Here is an 18,489-nt window from a genome sequence, read left to right on the forward strand (position 1 = left end):
CTTTGCTTTCAAGTTTTATGCATGTTTGAAACTTGAAATAGATATTGCTATTCGATCTGATAAAGAAAAATTTTATCATTTTCTACGGATATTACAAAATTCCCAACAACTGGTTTATTTTTATATGAATTATACATCCTTCAAATAGGAATTACTAAAGAATATTCCATTTATTATACAATAAAGTATTTTTTATACTTACACGTGAGATTACAAATTTTCTCAAAGACAGTCAAAGAACTTCTTGCTCAGCCTAATATTCCATTCATATCATACTGATCATTATATGTATCATTTTAACGTTGAATTTTACTTGAGGAATAAAATCCAAATTTCTTAATTCGTTCAACAGACTTAGAATAACTTAAACGTAATAAATTGCAGAGACGATACGTTCAAACTTTCGTAAAGAAATTCAATTAATCAACTTACTGCAACCGCATTAAATAATTCTAGTCTTAAAATGTAGAATTTCGTGCTTAGAATAAATAATTCTGGTTCAATCAATCGAAGCGACTAAGTTGCAGTCTAACAATTGTTATCTATGTCTCATCGTTCACTTGCAGCTAATGTTTTATTCATCGAACGCATGTAAACGAAATTTATGTGATTCTCGAGCGATCGTTTTCCTAATCGTGGACAGAACTTGGTCGTAGAAAAGCGGTCGATCGCGGTTACGCTTTGCGTCACGGGGATTGCACGCGGCTCTTTCTGCGTGCAAAACGAGAGGAAAAATGCAACGCAGGTCGCCACGTGTTCGCTTTTTGTCGCGAAGAATTTTCTCCGTGTTGGACGCAGAGCCTGCGGTCTCCGCTTACGTAAAGTCCGCTCCTTTTTCGTTCTTTTCCCTTCTCTCGTTTTGTTGCTTCTTAAACGATCTCTCTTGAAACATGTTGCAGAAGTGGATAAAAAAAGAAAATGGAACTGAACGAACCGTGGCAACGATCGTTTAGCAGGCTTTTCATCGTCGATTAGTTTTTCCGTGTGAATTGGATGAAGTATCGGGTTTGTTTTTCAGTAGGTTTCAGATAATAATGAAATTCTAAAATTTCACATTAAAACGTTTCATACCGAATCTCGATCCAATCGAAGATTTAAGATATACTCAACGATGCAATTGTACAAATATAAAAATCTGTTCGCTAATATTATTAGTAAATTGACGTGTAAGGAAGTCTGGGAACAATTAACAATTATTAATAAGAAACTTACCATTGATCTGCACGCTGGTCGCGCTGTTATTCAAGAAACTAGCGTCGTTGTTATTTCCATTCCCATGAACGCCGTTCATCTTCGGCTCGACGACGGTCTTGTCGTTGCTGTCGGGCAGCTCGATCTTTGTCTCGGTTCTGTAATGTGAATCGGGGCTGGTCCTTCCGGCCTCCACGTATTGCTGCGACACAAATTGCGTCCGATGATGCCCATTCTCCACAGGACCGTCCTCCGTCTTGTGATCCTGGTCCAAGGTCACTTGATGTTGGTCATTGTCCTGTTTCAAATCGGTCGCGCAATCATCTTCGTTGGCGAACGCCGGATTATCTATACCATCGTCCGCCATCTCGTGATATGCCTCGCCGAAAACTGCTGGGCCCTCAGGTGATCACGATCACCCGGTATCGACTCTCATGCGTCTCGATTCTGTAAAATAGAAAAATGTCAAGAAATAAGAATGCCGTTGAAATACGAGAATAGTCGAGTATAGCAAATTTTGGACTATTTCTATTTCATACTTGACGAGAATCTGCATTGTCAACGTTATATCGTAAATACGAGTACTCTGTAAAATAATAGCAAATCTGTTTTTACTTCTTAATTGTCAAACGTGTAAAACAAAAGACTTAAAGAACAAGATTTCTTGCGTATACAGGATGGGATCGTGATCGTGGAACAATCGGGCAGAGGGTAATTCCACGTGAAAATATAAGAAAAAGATTTGATGTAATGTTTGTTCATCCGAGGTTCCGTATTCTGAAAGCTCGATTTTGCAGATTTCACAAGCAAACTTAAATTTGGCAAATTCCGGACCGATGAACAAGAGTAAAAAATTGTCAATATGAAAATAAGTAAAAAATGTAGAATACAATGTTTTCGTAGGATGGTCCTATTTCCGAGAAAAATAAATTCGAAAATGTATCAAGCGCGTGGAGGTATGTACCAGACCAGTTCGTAGTTAGACAGGTTTAAACTTTGTTTTCTTGAAAACGAGACCTTGAACGGAAGAATTTTATTCCACGTTTTTTATTTATTTCTTCACGTAGAATCACCTTCTGCCCAGTTATTATTATGACCACTGCTCCATCGTGTATAGTAGTTAAAACGTTTCTTGACCTTTGTATCTAAAAGAGTTTGGAGATTTTATTGTAGCATTGTCAGACTATTTTAGTTAAGGTACGGTCGAAGAAGAAGATTGATGCTGCGTTATATGTGAAAAATGTCTGTTTCATCTGATTGAGTTGATTTTTTTCGGATCTGCTGATGATGCATAGAAAGAAATCGAGTTACATAAGGAAATCCATTAGGGAATGGCAGTGATGTAGAGTGTTCCGTTTTGAAAGATGGAGAATGAAGAGCAGTTGCTGGAAAACGTACAGAGCCAGTGGTAAATTATTTATTTTATTTTCGATTTATAATGAGATTTCTGTTTTGATTTCAATTAATTTCTCTTTTTATGTCAAGGTGATACAATCTTTTAACTGGTATCATTAAAAACTGTTGACTCACGTGTTCGCTAAAGCATAGCTATTAATATTAATCAAGTATCTTAAAATTTATGATGTACGATTATTTATATTGTAATATATCAAATAATATTCTGCAATTTGCATAATATCAAATAAATAATATGCTATACAATTTTTCTAATTTAAATATTTTAATAGCGAAATCTTTTTTGTTCGCTGTTAAATTCTCTTAAAAAATAATCTGCCATGTCATTTCACGCAGAAAAATCGCTGCGCCCTTCAACGAGCATTGTAATCGATATCGGAAACGCATTTCGTAGTTTCCGTCTCTTCGTTGAGTAAGCAGCTTCTCGATGACCGATTTCGGATTGTGGTGTGTAATTTATCGTCGGAGAAACTGGACGTAAGTCGATCCGATCTTTTTTGCTGACGAAATTCAATGTACAGTCGATGAAAGAAAGAGACCGAATTTTCCACGTTCGTTGCGTTTCGATTGCTCAATGCGATTGAAAATGTTAAATCTTACAATAAATTCCTTTCAACTTTCAATTAAAAAGAATATATTCTCCAGCATTATTCATCATTCTCCGATTGTTCGCTCGTTTATTTTCCCACTTTATACGCCATTCATTAACGCGGTCGTATATTTAAGTTATTACTTGGAAATTCACTAAATTCGATAAACAACGAACTACAGTGACCGAAATTTTTCAGATTCACACGCGTTTCAATTACTCGATGCATCGATCTTACGATTAAACTTTTCAATTAAAAGAGAAACATTCTGTAATATCATCCGCTGTTCTGTTTACTTGTTAATTTCCTATTTTATCGACGCGGCCTACGGTTAAATAGTTGAGAAAAACACTTTTTATCGTTCCATTAATATACAATCGTTTCTCTTTTTTTTTTATTTTTAATTTTATATATACAACATCGATCAACGTGTTTTCGAGTTATCGCTAGGTAGCCTTAGGCGGATCGTAGAATCGCGTTTATTATTATCGCAGGTTCGCAACTGCTGCTCCTATCAACTTGGACGTGATACCAATTACACCGTCATATAATGGTCACGGTGTCTGTACTGCAGTTTAATTAAATCCTGTAATTCTTTTCTTCTCTATATATATATTGCGATCGCGGCGGATAGGGCTTTCTAACTACGGACAGGCGCTTGTTTATCAGCCATCGCGTTAGAAGAGGGAATCGTTAAGGGATAAGGCCACTTGAGGTTAGGTTTGCTTCGGGAATTATGTTCAAGTTCTTTGTATTCGCATAATTATAACGATATTATGCAAAACTATTCTAGATGTTTGGTAGTAATTGCAATATGGTAATCAGTGCACGTGTAATTGTCTTAATTGATGACTTTAGAATTATGTAACAGAAATAGATCTTAGACGAACGAATAATTAGGAAACACTTTTACCTAAGATTAAAATATTGTAAATAATCAGAGTGTAACACATTGTGAATTTCATATATATATATATATATATCAAATATATATTTCATAGTATAAAATTAAGAAAACTATTGCGTAAACTTACAATCCCAACCGGTTGAAACGATCGCGAGTTTTGATTTCAATAGTTCGTTCCTTACGAGAGCAACTGTTTTCTGATTTCTTTTCAAATTGTGATTTCTTTTCCCATAATCAAAGAAAATTCTGGTTGCAAAGGGTTAAAGTGCATCAAATTGCATCCGCGCAAGAAACACGCCAAATGCTTGCAGACGCTAACGTCAGTGTGATGACGTCAGTGGTAAAGCAATTTTCAAAACTTCGCACAAGATGAACGAGACGGACGTGAGAACCGTGAGACATCCTGTCCACACGTTTCTTGCGTCTTACACTCTACATATCCTTATCTTCTAGACGACTTCGTTTTTCAGTAGGATTTATCTTTCTACGATTTCTTATAATTTGTATAATCTCGTCTTTTCGTTGCAAAAACACTGAGAGACTTTTTGTGGTAAAAGTAAAATCTTGTTTCAAGGTCGAATTACATTTTTTTCTTCCCGTATCAAATATGTCTTTCACTTTTTACGTTTCATTATATTAAACGACAAAATGAAGATTTTCAATTTTGAATGGAAGATTTGAAACAAAACAATTTAAAATAAAAATTGTCAAGCAGAAAATTTGGAATTCTTTGTAGCCCGAACTAAAAATTGTAATTTGAAAATTTGCCATATTTTTAAGAATACACCGTATCGGTCTCTCGTCTAAGCTCTCGGTATTCCTTCTTCGCCACTGTTTCGTTTCCTGCGAACCTCCCAGCGCCCTTTAGCGGGAGTCACGGTCTCCTCTGGTCTTTTTTTTCCCTCGATTTTGCTGAAACGTCGCGCCAACGAAAAGGCTCGAGACAAAAAAGGGAGCAGAATAAGTTACGGCTCCTAAAAAGCCGCTCTCGAGCGGCACGATCTTTGTCTCTGTCGGGAACCCCTTCATTATGACAATTTGAAAATCACCAAGAATTAAACCTCATAATTTGATACAAACCAATCTAAGAAAGAAACTCATACAATTGATTTAAGCTACACTTACAAAAAAGTACATATTACCCTGCCATCTTTAAAGAGAAGCTATATAACTGCAGCTGAAAATTCTACAGTATAATCGTTCGCTGTTAGCTATTTCGTGTAGTTTGGATCAAATTTAATCCAACAACGCAGAAGCCCTTTGTGTTGAGCGAAAAAAGTGCTACGACGCTGGTACTTCCTCCGGCGATAAGGGAAGGATGAAAAATCCTTGCTACTAGCATATATTAGGTTGTCCGAAAAGTTTCTTTCGTTTTATGAGGAAACAATAGTTTTTTGTTTTATATTATTTTGTCGAATTACGTACGATCTATTTTGTTCTGTTGAGACAAACACCGCGACAATTCACAGACTTGGTTTCACGTTAGTACGAAGGTGCACTGTTGTAGAAATCACGTTTGCGATAGAAAGATACTTTTCGGACAACCTAGTACACAGCACGAATCGAATAAACCTAAAAAGCTACATTGCTATTTTATTTTCGTTAAATTACTCGCTCAATCTCAGGTAACAGTATCTTTAGCTGGAAGATACATAAAGGTTCTCCGGAATATACCGGACGACTTCTTTTTCATCCTCCGACGAAAGGTTCGAGTTCCGCCTGGAAACTTAAAAAACGATATCGAAAGTGGCGAGACACAGAAGAAAGCGTAGGATCAACGTTACCGAGCACGAAGTACCATATACACGGCGAAATTTAAAATTCTCCGATTACTCGAGTAAAATCGCAACTCCGTTATGTCTCGTGGATAGGCATTTCGATGACTTAAATCTTCCAGTGGCAAGAATTTAAATTGAAATTTCTTCACCTCCGAGGGGTAGAAATTTTGATTAGAACTTACGGGACACCCTGTATACCACGGTCAGACGGACGGTCGTGTTCGCGCGTGTACGTGTAAACGTTGCAGGCATATACTGCACCGAAAGCGGTTGACCCTGAGAGAGGCAAGCACAAAGGACTGATTCACCCCGGGGCCAGAGTGGAGTCCTCTCTTCGGAGAGCTCGCGTTCAGCGTCCACCCAGGTCGACTTCGCCAAAGCTCCGCTCTTCTCAAGTGACATAATCCCACTGGTTTGGTCGCCGTTTTCCATTTAACTGCCGGCTCATCGTAATTGGTAACGTAATCGCGGATCACGATTCCACGGGTTAGAGGTCCGGCCAGGTCCCACAGCTGGATATGTTTTGTGAGTTTCTGATGGAAGAAGCTTGTGAAAAGAGAAATCGAAATCTTGGTTTGTTATTTCGGTCGGTTAGGTAGGTTATGTCGTTGATGGAGAATGTGATTCTTTCGAATCTCTCGATGCTGTTGTATATATAGATATGTGTGTGTGTATGTTGTATTCGAATCTGGCAAACTACAAAACACGAATGAAATAAGAAGAAAACGAATCGACGTAACTATTCGTGAATTCGCTGCACGCACGAGCGATCGCCTGTCGAAACGCGCCGAATTTCCGCGAACGATCGACGCGTGAAAAATACCGAACGCTATCGTACAGTAGACAGAGAGGGTGTGCTAATAGAGCGTGGTTGAATTTCGTTTTTGATCGGACGGTTGGTATGCATAGATAATGCAGAAAAGTTGCGCAAGGTTTCCTGTCGATTACGATCAAGGTGAAAGTCTTCGGACTCGCCAGAGCGAAACATTATCAGCAGGCGAACCTCGTAAATTGTAATCAATGTCCACTCGGAGAATGTCCTTTAACGACGAATCTCGAAACCGTTTCTGGAACTTGGAAATCGTTAGTCGAGGATAATGGTTTCCTTTAGAAACCAGTTCGTTTCCATTATGATCGTTTCTTTTGGTAATTCTAATTGTTATACATTCGCATAATCTTTTGTTTCGTATTTATTATCGAATAATTACGAATATCGAACGTATTTCAGGAACTCTTTCATATTAGCTTTTTCTATCTCTTTTTTTTTTTTTTTTTTTTAGATCGTAGGTTACTTAAATTTCTTATCTTGATTATATTCATCGTGGAAAGTTTTTGATATCTAATAATTCCTTTGAAACCTTCGCATCCTCCTAGCGAATTCTTGAAATATTCATCCTACTTTTCCTTCTTTTCCTTTTTACGGTCGACGTTGTAAATGGCGAGTGAATAGGAGACACGCCTCATAGAAGAGGAATCCTAGCGATGTTAAGCGACGAGCAATGACGTAACGAGGAGCGCGACGAAAGAAAGCGCGAAGGCGTTCGAGCGTCGCACAAGCACGCGCGTGCAAAAATGCTGAGCCGTATTGTCTCGCGTGCGAGTACGCCAGAGGCAAAGAGAGAAACTGAGATCTCGACGTACCTGAAAGATCGCGAGTCGATCGACTGCTGATAATTACTCGAATGCGAACGATCTATGTACGAGCCTGGACTTCATCCCAAGTGAAACGAAAGAAACTGGCATGCAGATGAGTGAAACTACTAAAACGAGATATTTTCGTGAAACCAGCCTTTTGTCTGGAAATTTAATAGCGATAATTGTTAAAATAACGATGGCTTGTTATTACGGCAATTGGAAAATTTTCCGACGTTTGGTAACAAGTTTTTCGAAATTTCAGAAATATTACCAAAGTAAACACGTTAAAAGTACAATATTAGTTTTGACATAATTACCGTCTGTCGGCTGACTTTTTCTTCACGAACAGTCAGAAGTAACTGGAAGATGAAGATCGCGAATGGAGAATTTGAAAATTATGATCGGCAGAGTACGCACCACGAAAGATTTTATAGTAATCGTCGAAATATTCGTGTCGGTCACTGTATGTAAACGAAAGAGAAAAAAGAATAGGAAGCAAAGTGGGAGGAAAGCGAGCGCGATTCCGGCTTGGCGAAGCGAACGTTTCATTACAGCGGATTCCGTGATCTCGACGAGTTTTCCTCGCGTGGAATTCTCGTCATTCGAGAAGAGGATATTATCTTACGTGAATCTATACACCAGCGTCGGTATTATTAGACAAAGCCAGTACCGTAGAGAATGACCATTAGAGAAACGTTGAAACGCGACTGTAACTATCCACCCTTTTCCTGGCCGCACGCCCACCGTTCCAAGTTCCTTTACTTCCATGCGAGTTCCTACGATCGTTTCACACGCAATTACACGATCCGTCTTTTGGTACAAGCCGCGTGCAAAACGTTCCTCGGAGATTGGAAACGATTCCAAGAAGATTCTGTTTTAGACGGTTGTTTCAGGCGCCTGCAACGTTCTACTGATTTCGAAGGAATCTGGACAGTGAGAAAACAGCCGGAACCGGTGCTCCCCGTCACTCGCGCCATTTTGATACGATCGTAGCGATTTTTTTATCCTTGGAATACGGACTGTGAAGTACGGTGACTGGGTCAACAGCGATCGGTAGATTCGAACGTATTTAATTTTGCATCGTAAATATCACCGCTACATAGAGAGTGAAAGCGAAGTGATCAAATAAAAAGTCATATTATTAGGCGTTTGCGAATATTAAATTTATCTTTGCAGAAATTTCTATAAAATAATATCATCGTTCGACAATTTCTTCGTTGATAAAATACCTGGCAACCAATCAGTGAAAATATTTTTATCAGAAATAATCGTTCGATCCTGAAATTATAAACCACGATATCCTCTTGAAAGATAATATCAAAACTGTTCGTCGGTTTAACCGATCTCAGACGGATAAACGCAAGAAGAAAATCCCTAGGAATCCGTAATTACTGGCATTGTTCAAGCGCAAAATTTCATAGTGTCTGAAAGGCAAACGAACGACCGGTTACAAACTATTGTATGCTTAATTACAACCGTCGTAACCGTTCAATTTCATGGTTCCCGATAACATAACCACCCTATTGTACGTTACCCTCGAACGAGGCTAACAATGAAAAACTGGCTATTTTTCGAGGTGTGCGTCAAAAGTGTGCCAACAGTCGTGCTTTTTAATTACACGCGACTGCACGGTAATCATTGCTTAACGAGCTGCCTAGACCAACCGGTAATTAACTTTTAAATGCAATTTTCCACCGTTTAAACAACGAACGTTTATAATTGCCCACTCTTTTTCTACTTTTCTTTATATTTGTAACTATTTATTTATTGCTCGTTGTTGCGATATCGTATTATTCGACAATGGATGCGGACTTTTATGTAATTATCAGAAATTTAAACGTGTAAAAACATACAGCCTAATAAGTGAAGCCAGAGAGACACTCTAGAGCTTAAAAAGAGAAAACGAGGAATAACAAAATTGGTCAAATTTGATAAATTTCCGAACTTTATTTCGTCAAAAATGAGACCGTCAATGCAAATTTATTATTCTCGATCTTTGATCGAATATCCGAAGTATAATACTTACCATGATATTTAATGGATGAAGCGAATCTCTCCAGTTGTGTTCATACTAATATATATTTGCATAAACATACGCAGTCTAGGAATAAAATCGAAATAAAAGATTCGGGGATAGCCAAGGTCTCAAAAAGGTGTTCTACCGGTTTCAAATTGGCTGTCGAGATAATTATTTGAGAGAGAAAGAGAGACAGAGAAAGAGAGAGGCTACATTTTTCATATAAATTTTGGGAAATATTGACAGTCTGATGAAGCACAGAATTCTAATGTAATGTAACGTAGTAAAAAAGTTTTATAGAGAAAATTTTAGCATATTCTATCGATGGTTGAATATAATTTCACGATGGTAAGAATATCGATTTTTAATCGACGATTTCGATGCATAGGAGGAAAGTAAAAGCGGTGAAAGCTTGTAAATAACAGTCATTCTAATAGATTCGATGCACAGTGCCATGGAAGTTTGGCTACGAGTGAAACTTTGGAAAAAGAAAGAACGTGTTAAAAACTAGTCTGCGCACGCATAAATTACACGTGCCACAAAAGACAGAGTAACATTCTATGCGCTTGTCGATGCATGTATTGTGCAACGGTGCTCTCTAAGATTTCCTAAATGTCAGAGGTTTACTTTACAGCGCATCGATCCGATCTTCCTCAAAATCACCGACCAATTTTATATTTTCTACTTGAAATTTATTTCATCTATAGTACATTCTGTGCTACATTATTAATTCAACGAGAGTATTACATTTTGCAATTTGGATATATCTGTCGTCTCCAAATTATTTGTATTAAAGTGAAATTAAATCTTTGATTTTCTTCAAATATTTTACGATATCCACTGTTGGGTCGTTTCTAATTTTAAATAATAAGTTCCTTCGAACTATAGATATGTTTATGTCCAAGACACTGATACTACATTGCTGAAATTTAATTTTCAGTTGAATCTGTTTTCTTCGTGAATTCCAGTTAATTATAGACTTGCAAATTATGTTTCACCATTTTGATTTTATTTCTGTTAAAGCGTGTATGTTGAAGTCCTTAAATAAAACAAGACGTCTACTGTTGGATTGAATCTTCAATTTTAGCCAATGATTATCCTTTGGCTTTAGTTTCATTTTTAACTGGCAACTGGAATTGTTAAAATGTCGAAATTTAATTTCTAGACACGCTCAGGTTTCAGAATAATTTTTACAATGGATTCTTAAACGAAAGTATCCGTATCTGATATACAGACACTTTCGTAACATTAATCTACAAAGAACAGCGATCATAAAATTATTCGATTTTGCCCTCTGACATTTCTTCCACTTCCTACATCTAAAAACCACTTCTCTCTCTCTCTCTCTCTCTCTCTCTCTCACGCATACACGTGACTCTCTCACAAAGAAATACAACATTTCTCAAAAGTTTCATAATAAACGTAAGAAAATTTGGAATTAGCCTAAGTAAATGTTGTTTTCTAATGAATGCACCGGCTGTGCTCGCAGTCAGCCGTTCCGAATGACCTTTCTACCGCACGAAGCCGGTCGACAGCCTGGATGATGATGATGATGATGATGATGATAGTGTTGGACTCTGCAAGGCGCATCCTCGCCACTCGACAACCTATACTCTTGCTTCTACAAAGAAGGAAGGGGTCTTGTGTTACCCAAGATACTTTACTTTCTACATTCCTCGCGAGACAATACGTACACCCACGCAACGTGCTCGTGTACCTGTCTCTGTGCAATGGAATTGCTCTCTGACCGAGATCGCGGTTCATTTTCTGGGGAACTTTAATCTACCAGATGTTTGGTACCGTTTAGCAATTTCAGAATTAATATTGTGCTCGTGATCGAAGCAGCATTATCGTTGCTTGGGGCTGTCATCGTAGAAAATAGGACCTAATTTTGGTTAAAATTTCAAGTAGGAATTTTGGTTTTAATCGATGCCCAGAATCTGGCACGTACGAAATTATAGAAAACGAAGAAAAGCACAGAATTGAAGCTCCAACTAAGTACTCCGATACAATTATTTTTCGTTCTTTCAATACAAATATGTTTTTCGTAAAACGCAGTTGGATACGTCCGATGTAATAATACTCCAATAATCTGCATCATCTGATTTGCAAGAGGACGGATCAGTATAAAGTTTCGCCTCAATGACATAATCAAATCGTGACTATAAACGAACAGCAGCGACATATTGTAGAAAAATAGAAAATTTTCCAACATATTGTTACGACGATATGAAGTTACCATGCATTTTATCAACGTCCGCGAATATTTAAAAAGAGAGGCGCTGTCCAACCACCGACGAGTGTGGATGCGCATTGTATTATCACCGTACTTGTTTTATACGCTGTTAAAGTAATACCGTGTAAATAAAAACAGGTCTCGCGGCGAATTTTCCCGAGGCAACGATATTATAATATCGTATATTTTCATTTTAAATTATAAATTACCATAGAGTAGTACAGGCTGTTAATTATCGAATGAGAATAAAATAAGTTCTTCTCCTTCGCAAAACATATTAAATCAGGTTATTCGAGCAATAATTTACTCCAATCTATAATTAATCTACATTATTTTTACAGCAAAGTAACGTGCTATTGAACTTTAATATTCCGGGTATATATATATATATTTGTATAAATATGTATATTTGTATATGTATATTCTTATAAAATGACACATATCGTAGCATGGTCAAGTCAACAGATAGATGCAAGGACTCGAAGTTCCGGTTTTATGAGTCGAGTTAACAACGTTGAACTATCGATAACGATAAACTTGATTTCAGCCTTGAATATTTTATCATTAAAACGTAGATCATTAATATGATATAGCATAAACAAAAAAACCAATTTCGTTTTGTATCAATAATTTTAAATAATATCATTTTTTAAAACCTCTACATTACTAGTATTATACATCGTTATTTTATGTATCTTAATAAAAATTACTTACTAAAAAATATTCTTTTATGAATGAAAGAAATTTTAAAAAGAACGATCGCTTCGTTTTAGAAGTTGAGAAAATTCCGTGCGTGTGCTGCAAGCGTGAATTGTGGCTGACTGAAAGTGAGTGACACAAATAGAGGTGAGTCTCAGAGTGATCGATGTGTGATGAATCGAAATTAAGAAATATTTATCTATTCTATTATCTTAGATTCAATTTCTACGAGTACCGAGATTATAAATCATTCACACAAAGGCTGTTAAAAATATCTATGCGTGGCAAATGATAATTGTTGTTATTTCTATACTCAGAGGTAAGATCAGAATAGTTATTATTTTATTGAATGGATAAATCTATCACACCGTTCTGAGCAAAAAAAAAACCTTTATTGCACGCGCTTACAAAAACTAGGGATAAAAACAAAAAGGCATCTTAAGCCTATCGATTAAATCCATCGATTGTAACTAGGATCATCCTCTAGTTACTATTTCTTATAACTAACGCATCTGCATATGGATGACGAGCACGAACTCACGTTGTCATTTTCAACCATAATTTTGCAACAATAAATTTCGATAGCCCTTATCCGATATTGCGACAAATATCAAATTTGCATCAGCTTCGATGGCTACTTAATTTTTCGTATATTCTAAAGCAGAAGATTTCTATACATTAACATATAGAATCACTCTATGACGTGTTGTCGATATATAAGTTTAAATCAATAATTTAATAAAACGCAAAAGCAACCTGTTTAACTAACTCGATACACGTTCGACAAATTTAATGGCGAACAAAGAGTAAAAGTAGCTCGAACTATCATGGCATTCAATCGAGTCTACTAACAGAATTGCAATCTCTCCTTCGAATTAGCATACGACAACATCGAACTAGAAATAATCCGAATTTACGAGGTCACTTTTGCTCGTAATTACGTATCTATAAACCAGCATCAACAAGGTAAACTTCATGGATGAACGATTAATCTACATCGAGCGACATTCTTTTCTCTCTCGTCGAGTCTATCGCCTTTACTCGTCAGTCGATTCAAATCTTGTCTTCGATTAGCTGCTGCGTTAAATCCTCGATAGTTTTCGAATGTTTCCGGAAACGTCTAACGATCCACGTATATAGCGATGGAAACGTCTTTGTATCGACATGTTATGAATAGATAGATAAGCGTGAAATTAAAATTATAACTTCTGAATAGACGTTATTGAACATTATATAAAATATTTATTTTTAGAATTTATAAAATACTAGTGATGAGAATATCCTTATTGTAAGATATTTCTAGAAAATGGGTAAGACTTCAGAATTAGGGAAGTTGTGTTATAATGTATGATTTATATCGTTATATTCTGTTTACTTTATTACATTCCGCTGTTGGATAGGAGAATTCAAATTGAGTTCATACGATGAAAGTTTTGCTTGTGGAAAGTATCGTGGGTCACCGATGGCACACTGAACGCAGCATTCAATGGCAGGCGATGTCCAGGTGAAATTTCTTTTAAATTGCAGGATAAATTTACAACGAAGCTTTAATGAACTGCAGCGTGGATAACTTGGTTAGTAAAAGCAGAAATGAAATTTCCTTATAAATAATGTCAAAATTTACGCGATGTTAGTTGATCATAAAGTACAATATTTCCGATTGTTCGTTCAGATCGGATTAAGCAACTTCCGCTCACTCGATTGCTCGGGGGAAAGAGTAAAACAAACAAAATGTATGTGAAAAGTATTCTGATTATATGTTCTTTGTCTATACAAATGTTGTACATACTTGCATTTGCAACGCTTATCAAAAAAAAAAAAAAAAAATATGAAAAGTGAAACAAATTTTATAAAAAATAAGAGAATAAATATGTCTTGGAGTTGTGAAAAATGGGAGCTTCCTTGTCGTGTTAAACAACGTTGAAAATCTATTGTCGCGGTCTGTAATGAACTCGTCATTGAAATCACTGGTTACTCGTCTACCACGCGTTGAAGTCTCCGAAGAACGTTGACGCGCGAATACCATCGATCCGACAAAGAACAATGATACGTTACGTTACCGTGGTAGGAAGTGATCGAGGCACCGTTTCATACGCCTACTCTAAAATACTCTGGTAGTTTATGAAATTATACGTTAAAATTCCTTCGTTTAATTGCACGTTGAAACGATCAACTTTTTCTCGAGTGTTACGCTCTAATTTTAATAAGAAGGGTAATTTTATATATTGAAATGGAATGGACGAAAATAGAATTTCCTGCATCTTCGTTATTTACATCCGCACGGTGGTAGAAATCACATTGAATCATTGTTACGCATGATCGCCCTGAATTTTTACATATCTACGTCGGTGTCTACCTACATGTCACGCATGAACAATATACGCTGCTCATAAGCATGGACGTGCGTAGCCTTTCGAGCGTATAAATAAAACACCGGCATGTTGGTCGTTTTGCGATGGAATAAAAAAGAATGAAAGAAGAAAAAAGATATTCGCATTCCGGCCGGTTATGCACACGCGTCTAGAGTAGAACTATATTTGCCAAGGGAAAAGTTCCGAACAACCTGTGCCGATATGGCGCTTGGTAACAGAACTTGTTCTTTATTATTGTCGGCTATCGCAAATGGCCGAGTTGTTAAATATCTTTGCCGGGACAGTTATGTAACTCTGTTCATCTAGAATCCTGGAAATAGCGAATCAACGCTGAAGTAAATCACTGAACCTGGTTATTTACCGTAGCAACCGGTCGTTTCTCAATTAAAGACACCGGCTATCAAATTGAGATTTAATATACAAACGAACGTTTCCAAATATATTATTAATAATATTATCCTTATTAGTTATTACCTCGATAATAATATTATCGTTATCGAATTACATCGATCTATTGATTACGCAACGATAAACGAAACTATTATGCCAAATCAAACTTTTTCTGTAAAATATAGAAATTCGTAAATTTCGTATCTTCGTCAAAAGTTGAATCACAATTTTATTTTCCCTTACCTTGGCCGTTATGTTAGTATCGCGATCTCGAGCGAATAGAAATGTTGGAATTTAACATAGAGTGGTATGCAAAGACGAAGGGATCTCATTTGTAGTGTCGTTTTCGTTTTCAAAATAGCAGTTTCCCTTTCAAATTACGTTTCTAATTGCAACACTGTTCGCGTTACTTTCGAAGCGATGTGCGTGGCTAAGTGTAATGAAGGTTGAATTCTTTGATGGAATCAGCCTCGCTGCTTCACTGAAATCAATAATTATGCGCATACTCATTATTTCGTTAGGTTCTGTTAGGTTCGTTGCACACGCACACCGATGTCACGATATCAAAATGACGCTAATTTGCGGCCAATTTTTCGCCATTAAAGTTCTTCGATCGTTTTGGGCTCGGTACTCGAACCCTATCTCCGATTTTTCTTTTAAACGAGTTCTTATTTTGTTTTTAGCAAAATTCTTTTTCTCTTCGGGCAGATAATCTTTTCGCTGATGGAAGTGGCATTCGTAGATCCATCCTGCCAATATTTTAAACATTCAAACCTTTTGAAACGAACAGCGAAAAGCAACGAGACAGATGTACAAAGATAAACATTCTTCTTTGCTAATCAGAAATGCCAATCGTCGAGGAAACACGGAGCGATAAAAATAGGCACGAACGGCTTAAGTAATTTCAGTAGCCGTGCATAATTTGTAATACCGCGAGCAAATTAAAAAATACATATCTTAATTATCTTGAATGTATTAGCAGTGGGAAAGATTCTTCCGATAAATGTAATGTCTTCAATTTGAATTTTCAAAGAACATTTTGTCGATTTAATATCCGTTATCTTCGTATTAATCATAATGAAGTGAAACGATTAATTTAAAGTCATAAAAGATCTTCGAGAATATCTCGATTAATTGTACTTGAGAGATAAATTACCGTTTAGTAGGAAATAGTGGTCTATAAGCGAAATTATTTTCAAACTGATCACTTACCAGCTTCCATCTGTTTTTAACTGGTGTAGTAGATTATTTCAAGGATTCGTTGTAATGGGTTTTTGGTTAAAAATTAACAACTCGCGAAAGGTGTTCGTAAAGTACACAGGAAGTCAACGAGTTGCGATAGTCTATAATTTTAATTAAATCGTCGGCATTGTACATGGAAAGCGAGTTTAGTTAACCAATTCCTTTCTCCTTGGAAAGAATTATGAGCTGTGGCGTGTCGGAACGCATGCATATCGACCGTACTTTGACCATATTGTCAATGTTTAGTAAAAGTTTGCAGATTTTTAGTTTATGGAGTTTTAACTTTTAAAACGTCCAATTTCTCATTTTCTTAATTCCAAAATTTTTATTTCTCCAGTTCCAAAATTTTTAAACGCTTGAATTTGCGTAATAGTTCTGAACCTCCAAATTATTGACTTATCGAATCTTTGAATTTTGGAATTTCTCAAATCCCGAATTTCTAAATGTTTAAATGCTTGCGTTTGTTAATTTCCGTGTTCTAAATTTCTACGACAAAATTACAAATACTTACATAATAGGAAATTCGTACTGAAATTCGTTATAGGATGTACCGTCGTTAATTCTAAATTAATTCATTAAAGTGCATAAAAACCTACCTTCTAATCGCAAATAAAGAATAAGGAACCGTTCTTAACATTCCTCAAACTCATCAGTGGAATCGAGAATAAAGATTAATTGTAAAATAATTCTTTCCCTGTCTGCAAGTAAATCACCGTTCCGACGATTCCAAGCGGCTACCTACGTTTCGCTCGTGCTTAAACAAAATTCATAACGGACGATCTTTTTCACAGAGGATGTTTTGCGTTTGCTGTTAAATACATTTTCACAGTTTGCCGCTGCGATAAAGAAGCAGCATGCGAAGAAGTTATACTTAAATGGGCAATTAGTTACATCGATCAGAGATATCCTGTTCAACGATTCGAAAAAAACACGTTGTGTCTATTTCAAGAAATTTTTTATCTTCTAATGCAATTTGTATGTAATTCGTTCGTTTCTTGAAACCGTTGGTTACGCACCAATTAATTATCAGGATACAATCCATCCTTTTTATTGGAAATTCCAATCTAGTCAGCTAGTTTCCTTTTGCTATGATTCTGCCAGTCGTACGTACTTGCATGACGGAAGGAATAAGAATTGTTGTTTTATGAAGAAATCCCAATGACTAATATCTATCTTGGTGAGTCTGATTCTTCGTAATCACCCGGAAATTTATATATCCGGAGAATCTTCGTTCAAAGGATGTCTTTAAAGTAGCAAATTACCGAGCAGATTGATATCGACACGAAGTTACTTAGAAGTTATCAAAGTCCCACCTCAAGTACATTTCCAACTTGATTCGCGTTCGCTTTAACCGCTCGTTTCTTTCTTTCAAGAATATACGCTTTATCGAATATTCTCACACGGAAAGCGTAAACAGCTGGAAATACGATTCGCTGATAGAATTGGAGCGGTTCGGTAGTCTCTAGCCAAGGGAGATATTCGAAAGAACATCCGATCTGTAGACAGAAACCGAGCAAGCTGGACCAGGCTGGATCAGTTTGATTAGAAAGTGGGACAGGTAGACTCGCAGTGCCGGTAGCTCGTTGTACAGCCTCCAGGGGCCTTGCCAACCCATACACGTCAAAGATCTCCCTTGCATGCTTCAGGAACACGCGTGGGTACCCGTGTGTATGCGTTCGTGTTCGTCCATAACATGGCGGTGCGTAATATGCGGAGTAAATATGCAAGCGTCATGTACCAGGTGTGGTTTTTCAAACATATAATACCACTTGCTTCCGATCTTTTTTGTCATTAAGATGTGTACGTTTCTCTTGAGATGTCTTTGGGCTGTTTGATAAATAGGTAGAGATAGAGATATTTCTAGGGCGATCGTTCTTCTTTAAACAGTTTTGAAGGTAGATTTAATTTTATACGATGTCATATAAATGTACTAGTTGTTTGGGAGTTTGTCTTGTTATTAATGCGTGTAGGTTTCGACCACTTTACATTTCTATTCGTTCTCTTTCTACATTTCTT

At 36.7% G+C, this 18,489-nt stretch overlaps 1 protein-coding gene across 1 annotated transcript in view; it reads right to left on the reverse strand.

The window, feature by feature from the left end:
• LOC138183634 (uncharacterized) overlaps positions 1-18,489 on the reverse strand; it is a 56,510-nt gene that overhangs the window by 16,555 nt on the left and 21,466 nt on the right. Inside the window, exon 2 of the mRNA XM_069120863.1 lies at positions 1,213-1,638. Coding sequence (XP_068976964.1) covers positions 1,213-1,558 — 346 coding nt within the window. The 5' untranslated portion in view covers positions 1,559-1,638. The remainder of the gene's footprint in view (positions 1-1,212; positions 1,639-18,489) is intronic.

The sequence above is a fragment of the Bombus flavifrons genome, chromosome 9 (genome assembly GCF_040668555.2).
Source record: "Bombus flavifrons isolate JBK064 chromosome 9, iyBomFlav1_principal, whole genome shotgun sequence".
NCBI lineage: Eukaryota > Metazoa > Arthropoda > Insecta > Hymenoptera > Apidae > Bombus > Bombus flavifrons.